We start from the raw sequence: 14,968 nt of genomic DNA, 5'->3' as shown, positions 1-14,968 counted from the left end.
TAACCATACAGAAAGCAGTTGTTTCTTTAGAGACAAGCCAAGCACATGTGATGAAAACAAAACTGAAAGGAACCCAGAAAAAAGTGTCTTTTTTTACAGAAAATAAAAACTATGAAGAAATAAAAAAGAACCTGTTCATATTTGATTTAAGAAGGAAAGCTCACATGGTATATATGACATAGAATTATTTAAAACCTTAGCAGATCAAGAAACAGACATATGTGTAGCAAATAAAGGTACTCAGATTACTGCAGAAGGAATCGGAACGATTGATACAAAAGAATGTATAATGAATGAGGTGTTATATGTACCGGAACTTGGCAAGAACTTAATATCAGTGGTCTTATTTAGTAGTTTAGTATAATGAGAATGATGTTGTAAAAAAGAAGATTTTTTATTAACCTTAGCAAGTAGAGAAATAAATATACTATGTTCTAAAAAAAACTGCGTGTATTCTGCTTAAAATTAAACAAAATATAAAATAAATGTTGAGAATTGATCAAATTGACAGCTGACCCGACCTATCCCAACCATATTCATGTTAATTTTAATTTAGTTAAGTTGGTAGGCGATAAGCACTTTTTATTATATGTTCAAGTGACAGTAAAACAAAACGAAATGAAATGGCGACAGGCAAACGTGCTCCAATTTGTAATTTCAAGAATTGTTAAGTATTGAGCAACAATCCGACGATTGTTTAGCAAGAACAAGTATTGTCAAACGATTCAAAAGGTACCTGTTGAAACTCTGTTTAATAAACTTAACATTTTGTCAACTTTGGACTTCAACATTTCTCAACAAAGAACCCACACCCACTGAAAATAACATAAAAATTAACAATCGGATGCATGATCGGAGTCGTGAAGGACTGGTATCGAAAAGGTGTGAACTACGTTGTTCAAACTCTAGTATCATTTCCTTCTCAGACACTCGTCCGACGGTATGATCGTAGTCGGATCGGAAGGATGCATGATTGGTGTGTCCCGGCCTTTAGTCGTAGAGAACGATTGGATGTTTGAAGTTCAACTAACGCCTTGGTCACTGTTTTCATATGTTCGTTAGTTGTTGCAGATACCGGTCGTCCAGAACGCGGTGTGGCGCGACAACAGAGCCCGTTTTTAAGAATTTCTTATACGTCTTCCACATTTTTGAATGACTTGCTTCGGAAATTGTTTCTTGAAGCGTGACTTGTATCGGTAATTCATTCTGAAAACGCGTCTACTCGACGCATACACAACAGTTTAAAGCACGAACATGATTTGTTTTAATGTTTTTCAAGAGCGTTGCTCGATGTATATTATTTCTCTATACATTTTATTTGTTAAAAAAAATAAAGATTTTGTGTTATCTACGTTAAAATAACGGCCGAGGGGTAAACAATCGACTTTCTCCTATCTACAATGTTAGCTTTCCTTGATTTTTCCCTTTGTTCAGTTGTGTTCTATTGTTTCATGGTACAATACATTTAATATTTTTTTACTTTTATTGTCTTTTTATCGTAAATACCAAATAAAAAAATTCCGTCTTGCAAGAAGCTTAAAAAAAAGTGGCTGTGCAAAAACATACAGAGTTATATCAAAATGAGCTGAGCCACTACGTGTGGTAATGTTTTTCTAATTTATTTGTACGATTTCTATTTCGTACGGTTGATTAATAAACACTGTCTCTTACGTTTTTAATTTATTCAAATACTATACACTACACTTAATTACCTTATAATAATTCACTTATCACTATCACTCAACTAATTTATTTAAATTTTTGGATTACGTTCTGTTCACTACGACTATTTATTATAAACTGACCTAAAATGCGCGACGAGAGAAATTCGTTGGATAGAATTTGTTAGGATAAAGAAAATTTTAATAGGAGGGTTTGTTGGAGTCGGCCCTGATATAGGAATTGCTCCTCTGCAGGGCCGGGGTTGTGGTGGTTGCGTGGGTTTGTTCGCTAACTTTTCTGGAGGAGGAAAAGTGAAGATTTAGGATTTTTGGCTAGAAGGAACCGAAAGTAAAAACGGATCATCTGGGTTTGGGTTTTTTTTTCGATTTTTTAAAAAATTTTGTGTTTATTTTAAATTAAAAAGGGGCGGGCGGGTACAGCTGCGGGTGCGTTTTTCCTTATCGTCGGCCATTTGGCTGGAGAAACGGTTCACCAAGTTGCAGGGAAACCGCAGAACACCTGCAACATCGACGATCCTAAAATGCGCTAAACGAAACCGCTTATATATTCAAACGAAGTTCTTAAAAATTCTAGAAAAATAAAGAAACAAAACAAATAAATAAATAGACCTTCCTAGAAATTATCCGAAAGAAACAATGTAAATAAACCGCTTGCTATGAGAACTGATAAAAAACGAACTCATACGGATTCCGAGATTTTTAAAAAGTAAGTCAAAGACACCGAGCGCCTTCGCCGTATACTACAATTTTAATACATCTAGGCAGAACCGGCAGAGGCACGATCGTAACAGTATATTTGAAATCACTAGGAATAGATAAAATAACAATAGTTTTCATATCCTAGCTGAAAGTTTTGATAATAAAAAAATTGTCACGTTTTGTTAAAAAAAAATTTATTTACTTAAATGAAATACATTATTTTGGTATTAATACTGAAAATAAAAATGACTAATTTAAGCTTTCTTTGTGTAGCGATTTGAATTAGTTTCTCTTATAACAGAACAACAGTAATACTTCTAGCATATTTTCATTCCAAACTCCTTGATGTAGTTCTTGGAAAACATTTAAATCTTGGTGGAAATGTTTCCCTTGTTCGTCACTCATACTTCCTCAGTTTTCAGGGAAAAAACTCAGACATGACATGTTTGCTTCCATCTTATGAAAATTTTCCAATAAATTCGTAATAATTCTTTTGTAATTTTCATTTTTTTTATTTTTTCTAAGGCTTCTAAACTGCTATGATGATATACCCTCTTCCTTCTGTAATATTTGGAAAGATTTTTTGTAAATATCGGAAAGCATTACTGTTTCCATGCCTTCATGAGCCCCAATTTGATGTGTAAAGGGGGTAGAGTGATGTTATTGGGATCTACAAACGGCTCGTATCTACCCTGCAATCTCATTTACATACTGATGACGGTTTTTTATTACCATTGTGCAATACAACAGCTTTTAGACTATATTTCAAAAAGTCTATGTATAAGCGGCACTCTGTTTTACCATAGTTTTGATTCATAACTTCAAAAAGTCCTGGGATATCAATCAGTACAATAACAATACTCACTTCCTATTTTGAAAAATTCCAAGTAAACTTTGTTTGTGTTTCTAAAAAACGTTATTTCTGTGTCTGGTAGTCATAATATCGATTGTTGTAGGTACCAAGAAGCTCTGCTTTCAATCTTGATAATTGTAAATCTCTTATTAGATCATTTAATTCGGGTTGGTTAATTAAATGTAGAGAATTTTCTTGAAGTGATAACTTATTAGAATCACTAGAAATCAATTAGAATTCAACATCACTTTCATGGTCACCTAGTAGGTATATTTGCACTCGAATTACTGGAACCCATTGGATGTAGTAGACCTTTCAAATGTAATATAGGCTTAATAAGAGACGGAGCTTCATAGTATATAATACGTTATTATATCCCAATGTCTTTGTAACACAAAAATAATAATCATTCTTGTGATTACTAGGTTCTCTCCATAGCATTAGTGAACCATTTGTTTCCTTCTGTTGTCTATTTGTCCAGAGTATACATTTATATTTGTGTGCACCTACATCATTGTGCGAAAAGCATGTGCCTTTACAGGCCCTAGTTCTATGTAAGATGTTTCTTTTATTGTTCTTATTAACAGGCAATAAAGCCTTTTCTATTACTAGTGATTTGTTAGATTCACCACATTCCCAATCTTTTATTGTGAACAGGACAATCATCTAACTGAAACCATAGCCCTATCCGTAAAAAATGTTTTTTTATGAATTATAACTTCACAAATCATGTATATAAGAATATTCAAAAAACTGATTCAATTTAATTTATTTACTTCATCCTGTACAATTCTAATATAATTTCACTTATACTACTATTTACATATTACTACTACAATTAAACTATTTTGGATCATGGGGCAATTTGAATCCAACTAATTTTGCAGTATCTTCCACAGTTCTTTCTCCTTTTCCATGAAATTCTTGTTGAATTTCTTTACTCAACCTTGTACTTCTCAAGTAACACAAATAAGTGTTTGCTATAAATTGCATTTCTTCTCTAGCTTTGCAAAGTTGTTCTCCTGTTACTAGATATTTCCTGTACTGATTCAATATGTACTGAACAGTTAAGTCATCTTTGATCTTATCTTTTGGTAAAGCATGTCTTAATTCAGATATTATTTGTCTTAAAATGATAAGTTTTGATGCCATGTTTTAAAACCTCTGTAGAAATGATATCTAATTAATGATTTTTAACAAAAAAAAAAAAAATAATCAGTAAATTATGCTTCAATTTCGTAAACAGGTTCTGGATTATCTTTCCATAAATCTGGACAAACGTAATTTAATTTGGGGAATACGTGAATAGCCGTATCATTGAAAATTTCATAATATTTAAAGCTATTAATTATCGCTAATTCAAGAACATAAGGTTGAATTTTTGAGATGTAATATGCATTTAATACTAAGTGTGCAGATGAATTTGATTCTATAATATTGGTGAAACTATTTGAAATGATAATGCAATTAGCTAAATTTAAGCCCCAATTAGCCCAGAGTAAGTTATTGGTCAACTGTTTGGGGCAATGTGGTAAATAAAACAATACGGTTTCATGACCACTCAAATGAAATTTTCCTTCTAAATTTTCACTTAAAACATTAACTTCAAATTTAGAGAGTAATTCCTTATCTTTTTCGGTAAAAATTGGATCATAGGCTGATATTTTTACGTTGTATAAATCGCTTAAACTTAAGATTGCGGCTAATTGGTAACGTGCTATTAAACACTCACCAATTTTGCCAAGGCCCAGACAAATGATATTAGATATTTTTGGATGCTTCAAACTTTCTATTCCTTCTCTTAATGACGCCAGTAAAGAATCGTATAAATCAGTTGCAGTAATTTCAAGTTTAGCATCCACAATTCTCCTACAATAAAGGTTATGTTAGTATTAACATAAAAAACTTTATCCTACTTACTTGAAACTAACGTCCACGTTAAAATATGATTCGTTAGACAATATATTATTGTTTACAATATTTTTCGATCTTAATTGTGACTTTTTTCGCTTATACGACACTACCTTGAAATCAGATTCGTTCATGTCAATTTTGTCACTAATCAACATATATGTAGAGGATACACAATAATCTTCTTTTTTTGTTACGAACTGTGTCTTTATTTTATGTTTCTTTTGAATCAAGATATATGATATTTTGATAAAGATCTAAATAGGTGAAAATGTCAATTTTTAACCTGTTATAAAACTCGGCATGGGAGAGAATTTCACTTTTTACATTTGATATCTACATACTATTTATAGCTCTCTCAACAAAAGGAAAAAATAAAAACCCATATAATGCCCGCAGCAAATTGTTAGAAACTGGATGAAGAGAAATCATCTGATTAGAAAATATAATTACGATTAACTTTTTTTAATATTACTCTATTTTTTGCTGCATAAATCCAAAATAAGCCTCCCCAATTCACATTTCTGACGATGTATACGATATCTGATTATTAAATAAAGAGACTGATTACGAAAAGGGGTTTTATTAGAAAAATTATACTATATTCCAATGCTCCCCTTCAGTATCCTCCCCTTGCCACACTTGATCGAAGCAGTGCTGGAAGTCTTCTTTGGTGAGGGTCTTTAGGAGCTGTGCAGTTTTTTGCTTTACCGCTTTCATTGACTCAAATCGGGTCCCCTTCAAAGCAAATCTTTTTCTAAGCTTTCAAGGAAATCTAAGCAGACCCCTTGACGCAAGAGCTTTTGGTCAGGAGTCAGATTTTTTGGTACCAACTTCGCACAGACTTTTGTCATGTGTAATTCCTCGTGTAAAATTTTTCAAACCGTTTCTTTATCGGTGTTTACAGCCTCGGCAATCGTCCGGATGCCTCATTCGATGACCTGGACACAATTTGGTTGATTTTGGTCACTGTTTCTGGAGTTGACATAGTCACATGGGGACCTTTCACATGCTCCATGCTCCAAATATAACACACTTTTTGGACCATAACTCCTTCAATTTTGATGATATCACAACTTATAAATAACCATTTTAAAGGTAATTTAAAGAGCTACAACTTTTTTCATTACAATATATAGTGAAAAACCTTTTATTTTAAAACGGTGAAGGGTCAAAGGGCTCGAGAGAGACTGTGATTGCGCTGCGTCTCCGTCAATTTTTGTGTGACAGAAAAAGAAACAAAACGAATTTTTTATCAGAAAAAGACCTACATTTTTTGTCATAATAATTTCATACGTATCTTTCATCATTTTTGAGATCATATGAAAAGAAGGTGGTTTTTTTAAAAATTCGAAAAATTTTTTTTGTTAAAATCATAATTTTTTTGAAAAATTTGTGTCCTAAAGCAGCTAAGCTGGTAGAATCCATCAAACTCTTTATATTAAAGTTATTTCTAGACGGAGTAAATTCATTTTGGTAGAGATGGCACTTGTGAAACCAACTGATTTAAAAGAAAAAAACTATTAGATGTTTCTTTTATTTGCATTACATTTCACTCATTTTACGTGCAAAAGACTTTTAACAGTGCTCATTTCAAGCACTACAAAACCCTATTTCATTAGAATGCTTAAAATGTATCTGCTCGCCGCTAGATTGAATGCATTGAATGCTTCGATTAAATTTCAGACAAAATAAAAAACGGCTTCGATCTTCAATATCTCGCTTAATATTGCACTCAGAACAATTTATAAAGCACTGATTTATTCAGTTTTTTACTTGCTACAATTTTTTTAGCATAAAATTTTCGTTAAAATGCGTATTTTTGGAGATATTTGCAAAAAAACGATGAAAAACGTGAAAAATCCTAAATTTTCAATTGCTAATAACTTAAAAAGTATTGGGTTTTTTGAAAAACTTTATAGAAAATTTTTTTTCTCAAAATTTGGTTTTCTATCGATATCTGAGGTTATTTTGAAAAAAAAAATTTACACCACCAAGAAGGGGTGGCCCCCCCCCAGCGGATTTCAGATCATTTTCACTTTTGAAGTAAAGGGTAAGATGAGCACAATTCCAAAATTTCATGCAAATCGGTTCACAGTAAAAAAATTCGGAGCAATAACGCTTCAATGACTGCACTATTAATTTTTTTGTTGACGCACCATCTCACGATGGAGAAATTAAACAACTAGAAACTACATAATGAGACAAATTTTATTATAAAATTATATAAATCAGTAATTGAAATATATTTATAGGTTATTTATAGCTAATGACCTAAGTGCATTTAGTAGATTTATTGAAATGTAAACGACCACAAATTCATAAAATAAATAATTAAACCGGCATCGTTTCTCTGTTTGTATAATCCCAAGATGAATCTACTGGTGCTGTTGGCTGAAGACTTTGATATTGGCCATTTCTTCGAACCGCCACCACCGTTTGATTGGTTTTAGATTTTTTTCTCCGCCAGGCTAATATCGATAAAACTATAATGCCGAGAACTATCTCAAAACATATCAAACATATAAGAGTTATGTTTGAAACGTAGTTGTCCAGTAAAAATTTTACGCAAATCCCAATTATTACCACTAAAATTAACGTCACGCCGGTTGTTATTACTAAACACAGGCTGCATTTATCTGCAAATAAAAAAAGTCTACACATAACGTTTAACCATCAATTATTACTTGAAGGATTATAATAAGTATCAGAGTGTTAGAGTTGTATAAACTCTAATTTCGTGATTTTTTGCGCTTCCTTGTCCTTGTTCTAGTGTAACGTCACATATTTTCCAAATTTACATTTAGAAAAGGCCATAGAGTACAATAAAACCGCGTTTATGTGCTTCATACACTTAACAAAAGCATTTGACAAAGTGAGATTACATGACGTCATTGAGCTACTAAAAAAACGAGGCGTAAACCAAAGGACAATAGACATCATTCAGGACATGAACAACGGAAATAGCACATATGTAAGAGTAAACAACGAACTCTCCAGTAAAATGCCAGTATCAACAGAGATCGGACAAGGAGATAGTCTCAGCCCAATACTCTTCAACATTATAATGGACGAAATCATAAAAGAAGTCAAAACGGCAGGCAGAGGATACAGAATGGGAAAACATGAGTTTAAGATAGTTTGCTACGCTGATGACGCGGTTGTGATATCCGAAGATGAGGATAATCTGCAAAAACTGCTACATAGATTTGAAACAGTTGCAGGAAAATTCAATATGATCATATCGACACAAAAGACAAAATCCTTGACAATAGCGAGAGAACCAAGAAGATGCAAACTGGCAATTTATTATAAAAGTGTAGAGCAGGTTATGTCTTTTAAATATTTAGGGATTAACATCACGAGCAATAGGAACTTGAAACAAGAAGTCAAAACGCAAACAACAGCAGCATCTAGGATATCAGGATTCCTTCGAACCGTGATATGGAGGAATAAATTTTCAAGTATCGAAAGCAAAACACGGATATATAAAACTTGTGTCAGACCAGTAATGACATACGCCATAGAAACGAGGGCGGAGACTGCAACTACTAAGCGGATTCTTAGAACGACCGAGATGAAGTCATTACGCTCAATCACAGGGAAAACACTAAGAGACAGAATAAGGAGCAATGAAATTAGAAGAATGTGTGACGTTCCGGATATAGTGAGATGGGCCAGAACTAGAAGAAGAGCATGGAGAGATCATGTCAATAGAATGGACGACGATCGACTGGCGAAAATCGCAAAGGAAGAGAGACCCAATACAAGTAGACCGCCTGGAAGACCACCAAAGCGCTGGTATGAGAGCTGGTCCTCGGAGCCACAACTTAGGCTGCCTCTTTGAAAACACAAGACACAGTCTTAAAATAAGAAGACATTTAGAAATTCTTAAATGAAAACAGCGGGTCCGGGATCAGTTTTATTTCCATTTAAATTATTTAAACATCTTCATGTAACCATACAGCATCATCGTCATCATCCACACAAAGAAGTTTTCTGGTACGTCTAGCAGCAATTCTTCGAGGACGATAGGTAAAAATTATTGTTGCCTCTTATGTAATTGCTTGTGTTGATTAGTTAAATTTCTTTTTTGTTCATTTTAAACTTGGTTCGTAAGTTGAAAATCACAAAATAACAAAACTAAAAACGACGTTATTTCCTCAGCGAAAGTCGGTGATCCAATAAAATAGAAACGAAGAAATAACTACTAGGAGCAATGCGTTTAACGGTATTTATCAAAGGGCTCCTTTGCGGTCGGCATGTAGGGAGAGTCCGGGAGAGTTTGGCAGGGGCAGGGAGACTTTAGCCACATGAAATATTTGACAGGTTTCATTACTTATTATATTGTTACCATGCGTAGAGTGCGTGAAGCATTTGGCTCGCGTGACTCACGTTGAACGAAGGCTGTAGCCAGTTTAGATGAGAAGTGATATCCATCAACGTGTTTTGTTGCCCGGTAAGTGAAAAATAGTCTTCTGAATAATTTGGCTACCATTATGTTGTAGAAGCAATTGTAAAAGCTTTATTAATGTAAACTACAGCTTAAATTGTCCTTATTTGAGATACTATAAGTCTTTTCGATCCAAAACAAATAGATTTTGCGGTAGGTGATTAAAATGGCATCAGTAGGTATGCAGGAGATTTTAGCCAGGGTAAACTCTTTCCAATCTTTATAGTTTCATACAATTACTTTCAAATTGATAATGCACACATTGATTTAAAGTTTCTTTCAGACTTATTAAACTTGTGTTCAAAGATGCCATTCCTATACCGAAGAAAAGAAAACACCAGCAGAAAAAAGCACAGAATTGATGAAATGGCCCCTAAAAAATGCTGTACAGGAGAGAAATGATGGGCATTCAATTAGGTCGACGGCTAAAAAATATTAAATCAATAGGAATACCTTGCGAAATTACATTAGGGATCCATTCAAGTTTGGGAAGCTTACAAAGCTTGGAAGTCAATTCAGATCCTCACAAGTATTCATATCAGAGGAAGAAACAGTGCTTGTTTCTTACTTATTAAAGTGTAACAAAATGAACTATGGGTTAAGTCGGAAACAAGCTATGCAGCTGAATACGCTAGGGTTAATTTAAAAAGCTGCCCAAAATCATGGTTATATAACGATTGGTTTCGCGGATTTTTAAAGAGGAACACGGTCTTAAGTTTAAGAAAACCGGACGCCACAAGCCTGTCGAGATCAACAAGCTTTAATAAAAATAATGTCCTGGATTTTTTCGAGAATTTGAGGCTAGAGAAAAGTTCAAATTTGGACTAGACCGGATGTACCACAGTTCAAGAGGTATTGGCTAACAGAAAAGTACGGCAAGTTGGTCATGTCACTTCTGCAGACAGAGGGACATTCGTGACTGCATGTTTTGACGTCAAAGCAGATCTCAGAGTTTTAAGGTTTAGTTTTCTTTATGTTTCCTTCAAAGAATTAGATTTCTCTTTGTTATTAGTTTTAAGTTCTTTTATATTTGTTTTTCATAAAAAAAATGTTTATTTTGAAGACTAATCATGTTCTGTGTTAGTCTTGGCTTTGTTCAACAAATATACTTGTTTTTCCATCATTTTTCAAGACCGGTCAAAGTCTCCCTACCAGTAGGATAAAGTTACCCGCCCAGGCGGGACAGTTTAGCCAAAAATCTATCATATTCAAAATGTTGATTATACAGAATCGGTCTTTTTTTTTAAAGTTTATGAGGTGGAAAATATGTCACTATGGGGGGATTTAATGACCTATAATTGAAAATTTGGTTAATAAACCAAAACGGAAGCTAGGGGTCATTAAGTAAAAAGTGGCCAAAGTTTCCCGAACTCCCCTTAAAGTTCTTCCAATATTAATTGCAGAAGTTATGCAAGAAGCAATCAATATTTCATAAATACGCACGGCAATCATACCAAATTAAGAAAGGAAAAATAATGTTTAGTCCCCGTATAAAATTCGGTAAACATCTAACAAACCATCAGTCCACGTGGACTGAAATGATTATTGATGTAATTGAAGGTTTATTGCCATTAATGAGAATCGAGTGAGAGTTTTTAGGCACACATGCAAGTTTTCCGGAATTATGGGGAAATTTTATCCCACAATCACACCCTATAAATAGGTAAGCCGCGCCCTTCCGGCTGTAAAAAATTGGTAAGTCGATTATTATCATTAATTCACAATATTTCCTTTCGAATAGACAGTTTTTTATCGAAATCCGCGTTGACGGGAAAACATTTTTGCTTTTTTTTTAAATAATTATTTTTTTTTTCATACTTTCGGTCAAATAAATCGACGCTTACCGAGTGTATTTTGTTCCTTTAATTAATAGCTGTCGATTTATATAAAAAATTTGCAATTCCGCGATCACGAGTCTTTTGAGATTGCCGGCTCCCGGACTATTTCACTCACCCCGGTATATCTATTTTTCGGTAGGCATTCTTTAATAATACTGTTAATAGTCCTTCAAGTTAGAATAGATAAAGTATACCAAATTTGTGTAGGTCATATTTTAAAATAAACTATTACTCCGCGTATAAGACGACCTTGCACATTAATTATTTATCAGTTAGTTAACTACATTACTGTAGTAATAAATGACGTCGTTCGATCAAGATATAAATAAAAAATAGCGAAACAAACAAAAAGATATGCGAGATGACATAAATAAGAACAATTGTGTGAAAATTTACCATTACATTCATTAACTAAAAAAAATTGTACCTGTATTTATCATAGCCGCATCAAAATACATTATCAACTTTATCAGTACCTGTTCAAACTCATGACTAATGAAATTATGTGTAAAAATTTACCTGTCACAGTCGTAGTTGTCGTCGTTTTAGCGGCAATAACTTTACTTTGATTACTGTTGATTTGCGCCTTAGCCATTGTGGTGATTTTTTTATTCAAAATATTCTTAATAAAGCGCGATGTAAAAACATTCAGCAGGTACGATCACCATTTTGTTTTCACTTAATCTTGGTATCTATTCGCTGCGAAATGGAGTAATAACCCACTTCGGATTAAGTAAATAACATACGGAGATAACGAGCACAGATTTTATTTATTGTATACTGCATGTTTAACAAATAAAAACGACCGGGTGATCAAATAATTAGGACAGTTAGCAACTTAAAGGTTATATGAATTAAGGATGTATAATCGACAGTAAGTTTGTTGTTCGAGAATAGTAGATAACTAGATAAAATATTACTTTTAACCGTAGGTCTAAGATAACTACGGGGGTCATTTTTAACATACATCGTATTCACTTTTCTAAAGTCAAAGTCAGCCATTTTCATTGGTGTCAATGACGCAACAATTGTCGCGTTTTCACGGTTTTTTACCACATTTTATTGCACTTTGTGAACAAATTTGAAATTACAATTTTCCAAGTTTACTTAGTCATGATGAAAATACATAAAATTCAATAAGTAACAAGTTTTTAAATCTTTTATTATTCCGTCCGTTTCATTTAATTGACCTTCTCCAATGAACGTAGGAATGCGTGGCCCTACAGAGGATCTATTCCTATATCAGGACCTACTGAAACAAATCACCTCCCTTACAAAAATCCTCCTTGTCTTACCAAACTTTAACCAACGAATCTCTCTTTTTGCCCCTCGTAGGGATGCGCTACTGCCGACTTGGATTATAGATGGGATCGTGCGTTTTGTCTTACTGGCCAAAGAAAACATGTAGAGTCACACCTTGAAGTGCAGGGACAAAAATACTTCTCATCCGAAGACAAAACTACCGTCTTCGAAAACAGCCTGCAAACTGTCTTTACCTCAGCTGACAACCCCCATTTCTTAATGGACTTTGCCGATGAATCCCATTTCTGTACCCAAAACATAACCCGGAGCCCTCACTGGATTATCCAACAAAATGAGAACATTCCACTTCTCGCACTTCACCGACGATGTCGTCAAGTCTGTTTGCGGAGCTGGGAAGAATTAAGATCCCGGGCGGGACGGAATTTCAAGGCAGATAATGAAACACCTGCCCGAGACAGCTCTCCCTAAGCTCTGCGGCCTATTTTACGCCTGCTTGACATTTTCTCACTTTCCACAATGTTGGAAATCAGCCAACACAGTTCTCATTCAAAAATTCGGCAGACACTACCTAACCTGAATCTAAAGTCTTTTAACGTTTGATCAAGGACACAACGGCACTTTCTCATAAGCTGACCTCAAAAAATACAAACTGGGATCAATTTCGCTACTACTTAGAAGAGAACCTCAACCTCCAACTTCGACTAAAATACCCAGAGGACCTGGATGAATCAGTACAATACTTTACAAAAATGGTACAAAAAGCAGTACAATGTACAATGATACATCTACAAACGTGCCGCTACACATTCGCCTACTCATCGCCGCAAAACGAAGAGGCAGAAGAACATGACAAAGAACCACAAATGTTATTGACCAACATGTACAGGATAGACTTAATTAATAGGGAACTAAAAACAGCACAAAACGACCCATTTGAGCATTACTTGACCAATTTATCCCTAAATGATCAAACTCTATGGAAGGCTACAAAAAAAATAAAAAGACTTCAAGCTGCCGTACCTCCTATTCGCAAACCAAACGAATAGTGGACTCGATCAAATAAAGAGAAGGCTGGATACATTTGCTGCCCATCTGATTAAGGTTTTAAAGATTGAACCATTCTCTCCAACAGAAATAAAAAAAGAAATAGATATACTTAATAACCACAAAGCACCTGGATATGACCATATCAATCGACAAATTCTAAAACAATTACCACGTAAAGCTATTGTCCTTTTAACTTTCCAAAAGTTTGAAAGTATGCAGAGATCATCATGGTGCAAAAACCAAGCAAACCTCCACAAGACACCTTATCCTACAGATAAGTCCTCGAACGGCTTCTACTAAAAAGGATAAACACGGATCATGATCTCATGGAGTTACTAACTAATCACCAATTTGGATTTCGGGAACACTATTCTACATCCCTACAAGTTCATAGGTTAATAAATGAAAACCAAGGGTCTTGAAGACAAAAAGTATTGCAATGCGATATTCCTAGACATCTCCCAAGCCTTCGGTCAGGTGTGGCACAGAGGTCTACTCTTTAAATAAAAAAACTGTCTTTTAAGTAGTTACTACCTTCTCTTCAAATCATACTTATCGAATAGAACCTTTTCTGTAAGATTCTCAGACCAGAAATCTGATTTCTTTCCTGTTGAATCTGGTGTCCCCCAAGGTAATGTCTTAGAGTCATTGCTTTTCCTTATATATACATCATATATACCAGTAACCAACAACACTAAAATGGCTTCATTCGCTGATGATGTAGCCCACTAACAGCTACTGAAGATTTACAAAATCATATCGACCAGCTTAATGAGTGGTACATCGAATGGAGAACTAAGATCAATTCAGCTAAATCAGTACAAGTCAACTTCAAATGCACTGGCTCCTCGCACGGAAATCAAAATTGTCAATAACCAAGAAATTGCTGATATACAAATCAATCTTAAAGCCGATATGGCTGTACAGCATCCAATTCTGGGAATGTGCTAAGCCTACTGCGATCAACATAATACAAAAGTTTCAATCCAAAACATTGAGAAACTTGGCGGATGATATGGTATGTCCGTAATACTCTCCACACCGATTTCAACATTCCCTACGTCAAAAATGAGATTCAGCGTATTGCCGTAACATACAATCAACAGATGGCAAACTATAACAACGAGCTAATAGAAGAACTATCCACTAACGGTCCACGCACCGACAAGATTACGTAGAACTTGGCCCCAAGACCTACTGCAACCTTTAAAAATAGTATATA

At 34.3% G+C, this 14,968-nt stretch overlaps 3 protein-coding genes across 4 annotated transcripts; all 3 read right to left on the bottom strand.

The window, feature by feature from the left end:
- Window positions 1-3,986: 3,986 nt before the first annotated feature.
- On the bottom strand, window positions 3,987-4,386 carry LOC130899751 (protein FMC1 homolog). Its single transcript, XM_057809930.1, has one exon. The coding sequence runs from the start codon at window positions 4,384-4,386 to the stop codon at window positions 4,078-4,080; it is 309 nt and encodes a 102-aa protein (XP_057665913.1). The 3' UTR covers window positions 3,987-4,077.
- Window positions 3,987-5,297, bottom strand: LOC130899743 (SRR1-like protein). Its single transcript, XM_057809923.1, has 2 exons — window positions 5,155-5,297; window positions 3,987-5,103 (listed from the first exon to the last, which is right to left on the bottom strand). The coding sequence occupies exons 1-2, from the start codon at window positions 5,277-5,279 to the stop codon at window positions 4,458-4,460; spliced, it is 771 nt and encodes a 256-aa protein (XP_057665906.1). The 5' UTR covers window positions 5,280-5,297; the 3' UTR covers window positions 3,987-4,457.
- Window positions 5,298-7,338: 2,041 nt separating this feature from the next.
- On the bottom strand, window positions 7,339-12,264 carry LOC130899730 (uncharacterized). Of its 2 annotated transcripts, none has more exons than XM_057809885.1 (2): window positions 11,956-12,264; window positions 7,339-7,784 (listed from the first exon to the last, which is right to left on the bottom strand). In XM_057809885.1, exons 1-2 carry the CDS (start codon window positions 12,029-12,031, stop codon window positions 7,480-7,482), a joined length of 381 nt encoding a protein of 126 aa, XP_057665868.1. In that variant the 5' UTR covers window positions 12,032-12,264; the 3' UTR covers window positions 7,339-7,479. The 2 variants fall into 2 exon arrangements, with proteins under 2 accessions (XP_057665868.1, XP_057665869.1); XM_057809886.1 differs by lacking the exon at window positions 11,956-12,264 and adding an exon at window positions 11,864-11,916.
- Between the last annotated feature and the right edge of the window lie 2,704 nt (window positions 12,265-14,968).

Source organism: Diorhabda carinulata, chromosome 11 (assembly GCF_026250575.1).
Source record: "Diorhabda carinulata isolate Delta chromosome 11, icDioCari1.1, whole genome shotgun sequence".
NCBI lineage: Eukaryota > Metazoa > Arthropoda > Insecta > Coleoptera > Chrysomelidae > Diorhabda > Diorhabda carinulata.
The sequence above is the reverse complement of the archived record's forward strand: the minus strand, read 5'-3'. Positions and strand labels throughout refer to the sequence as shown.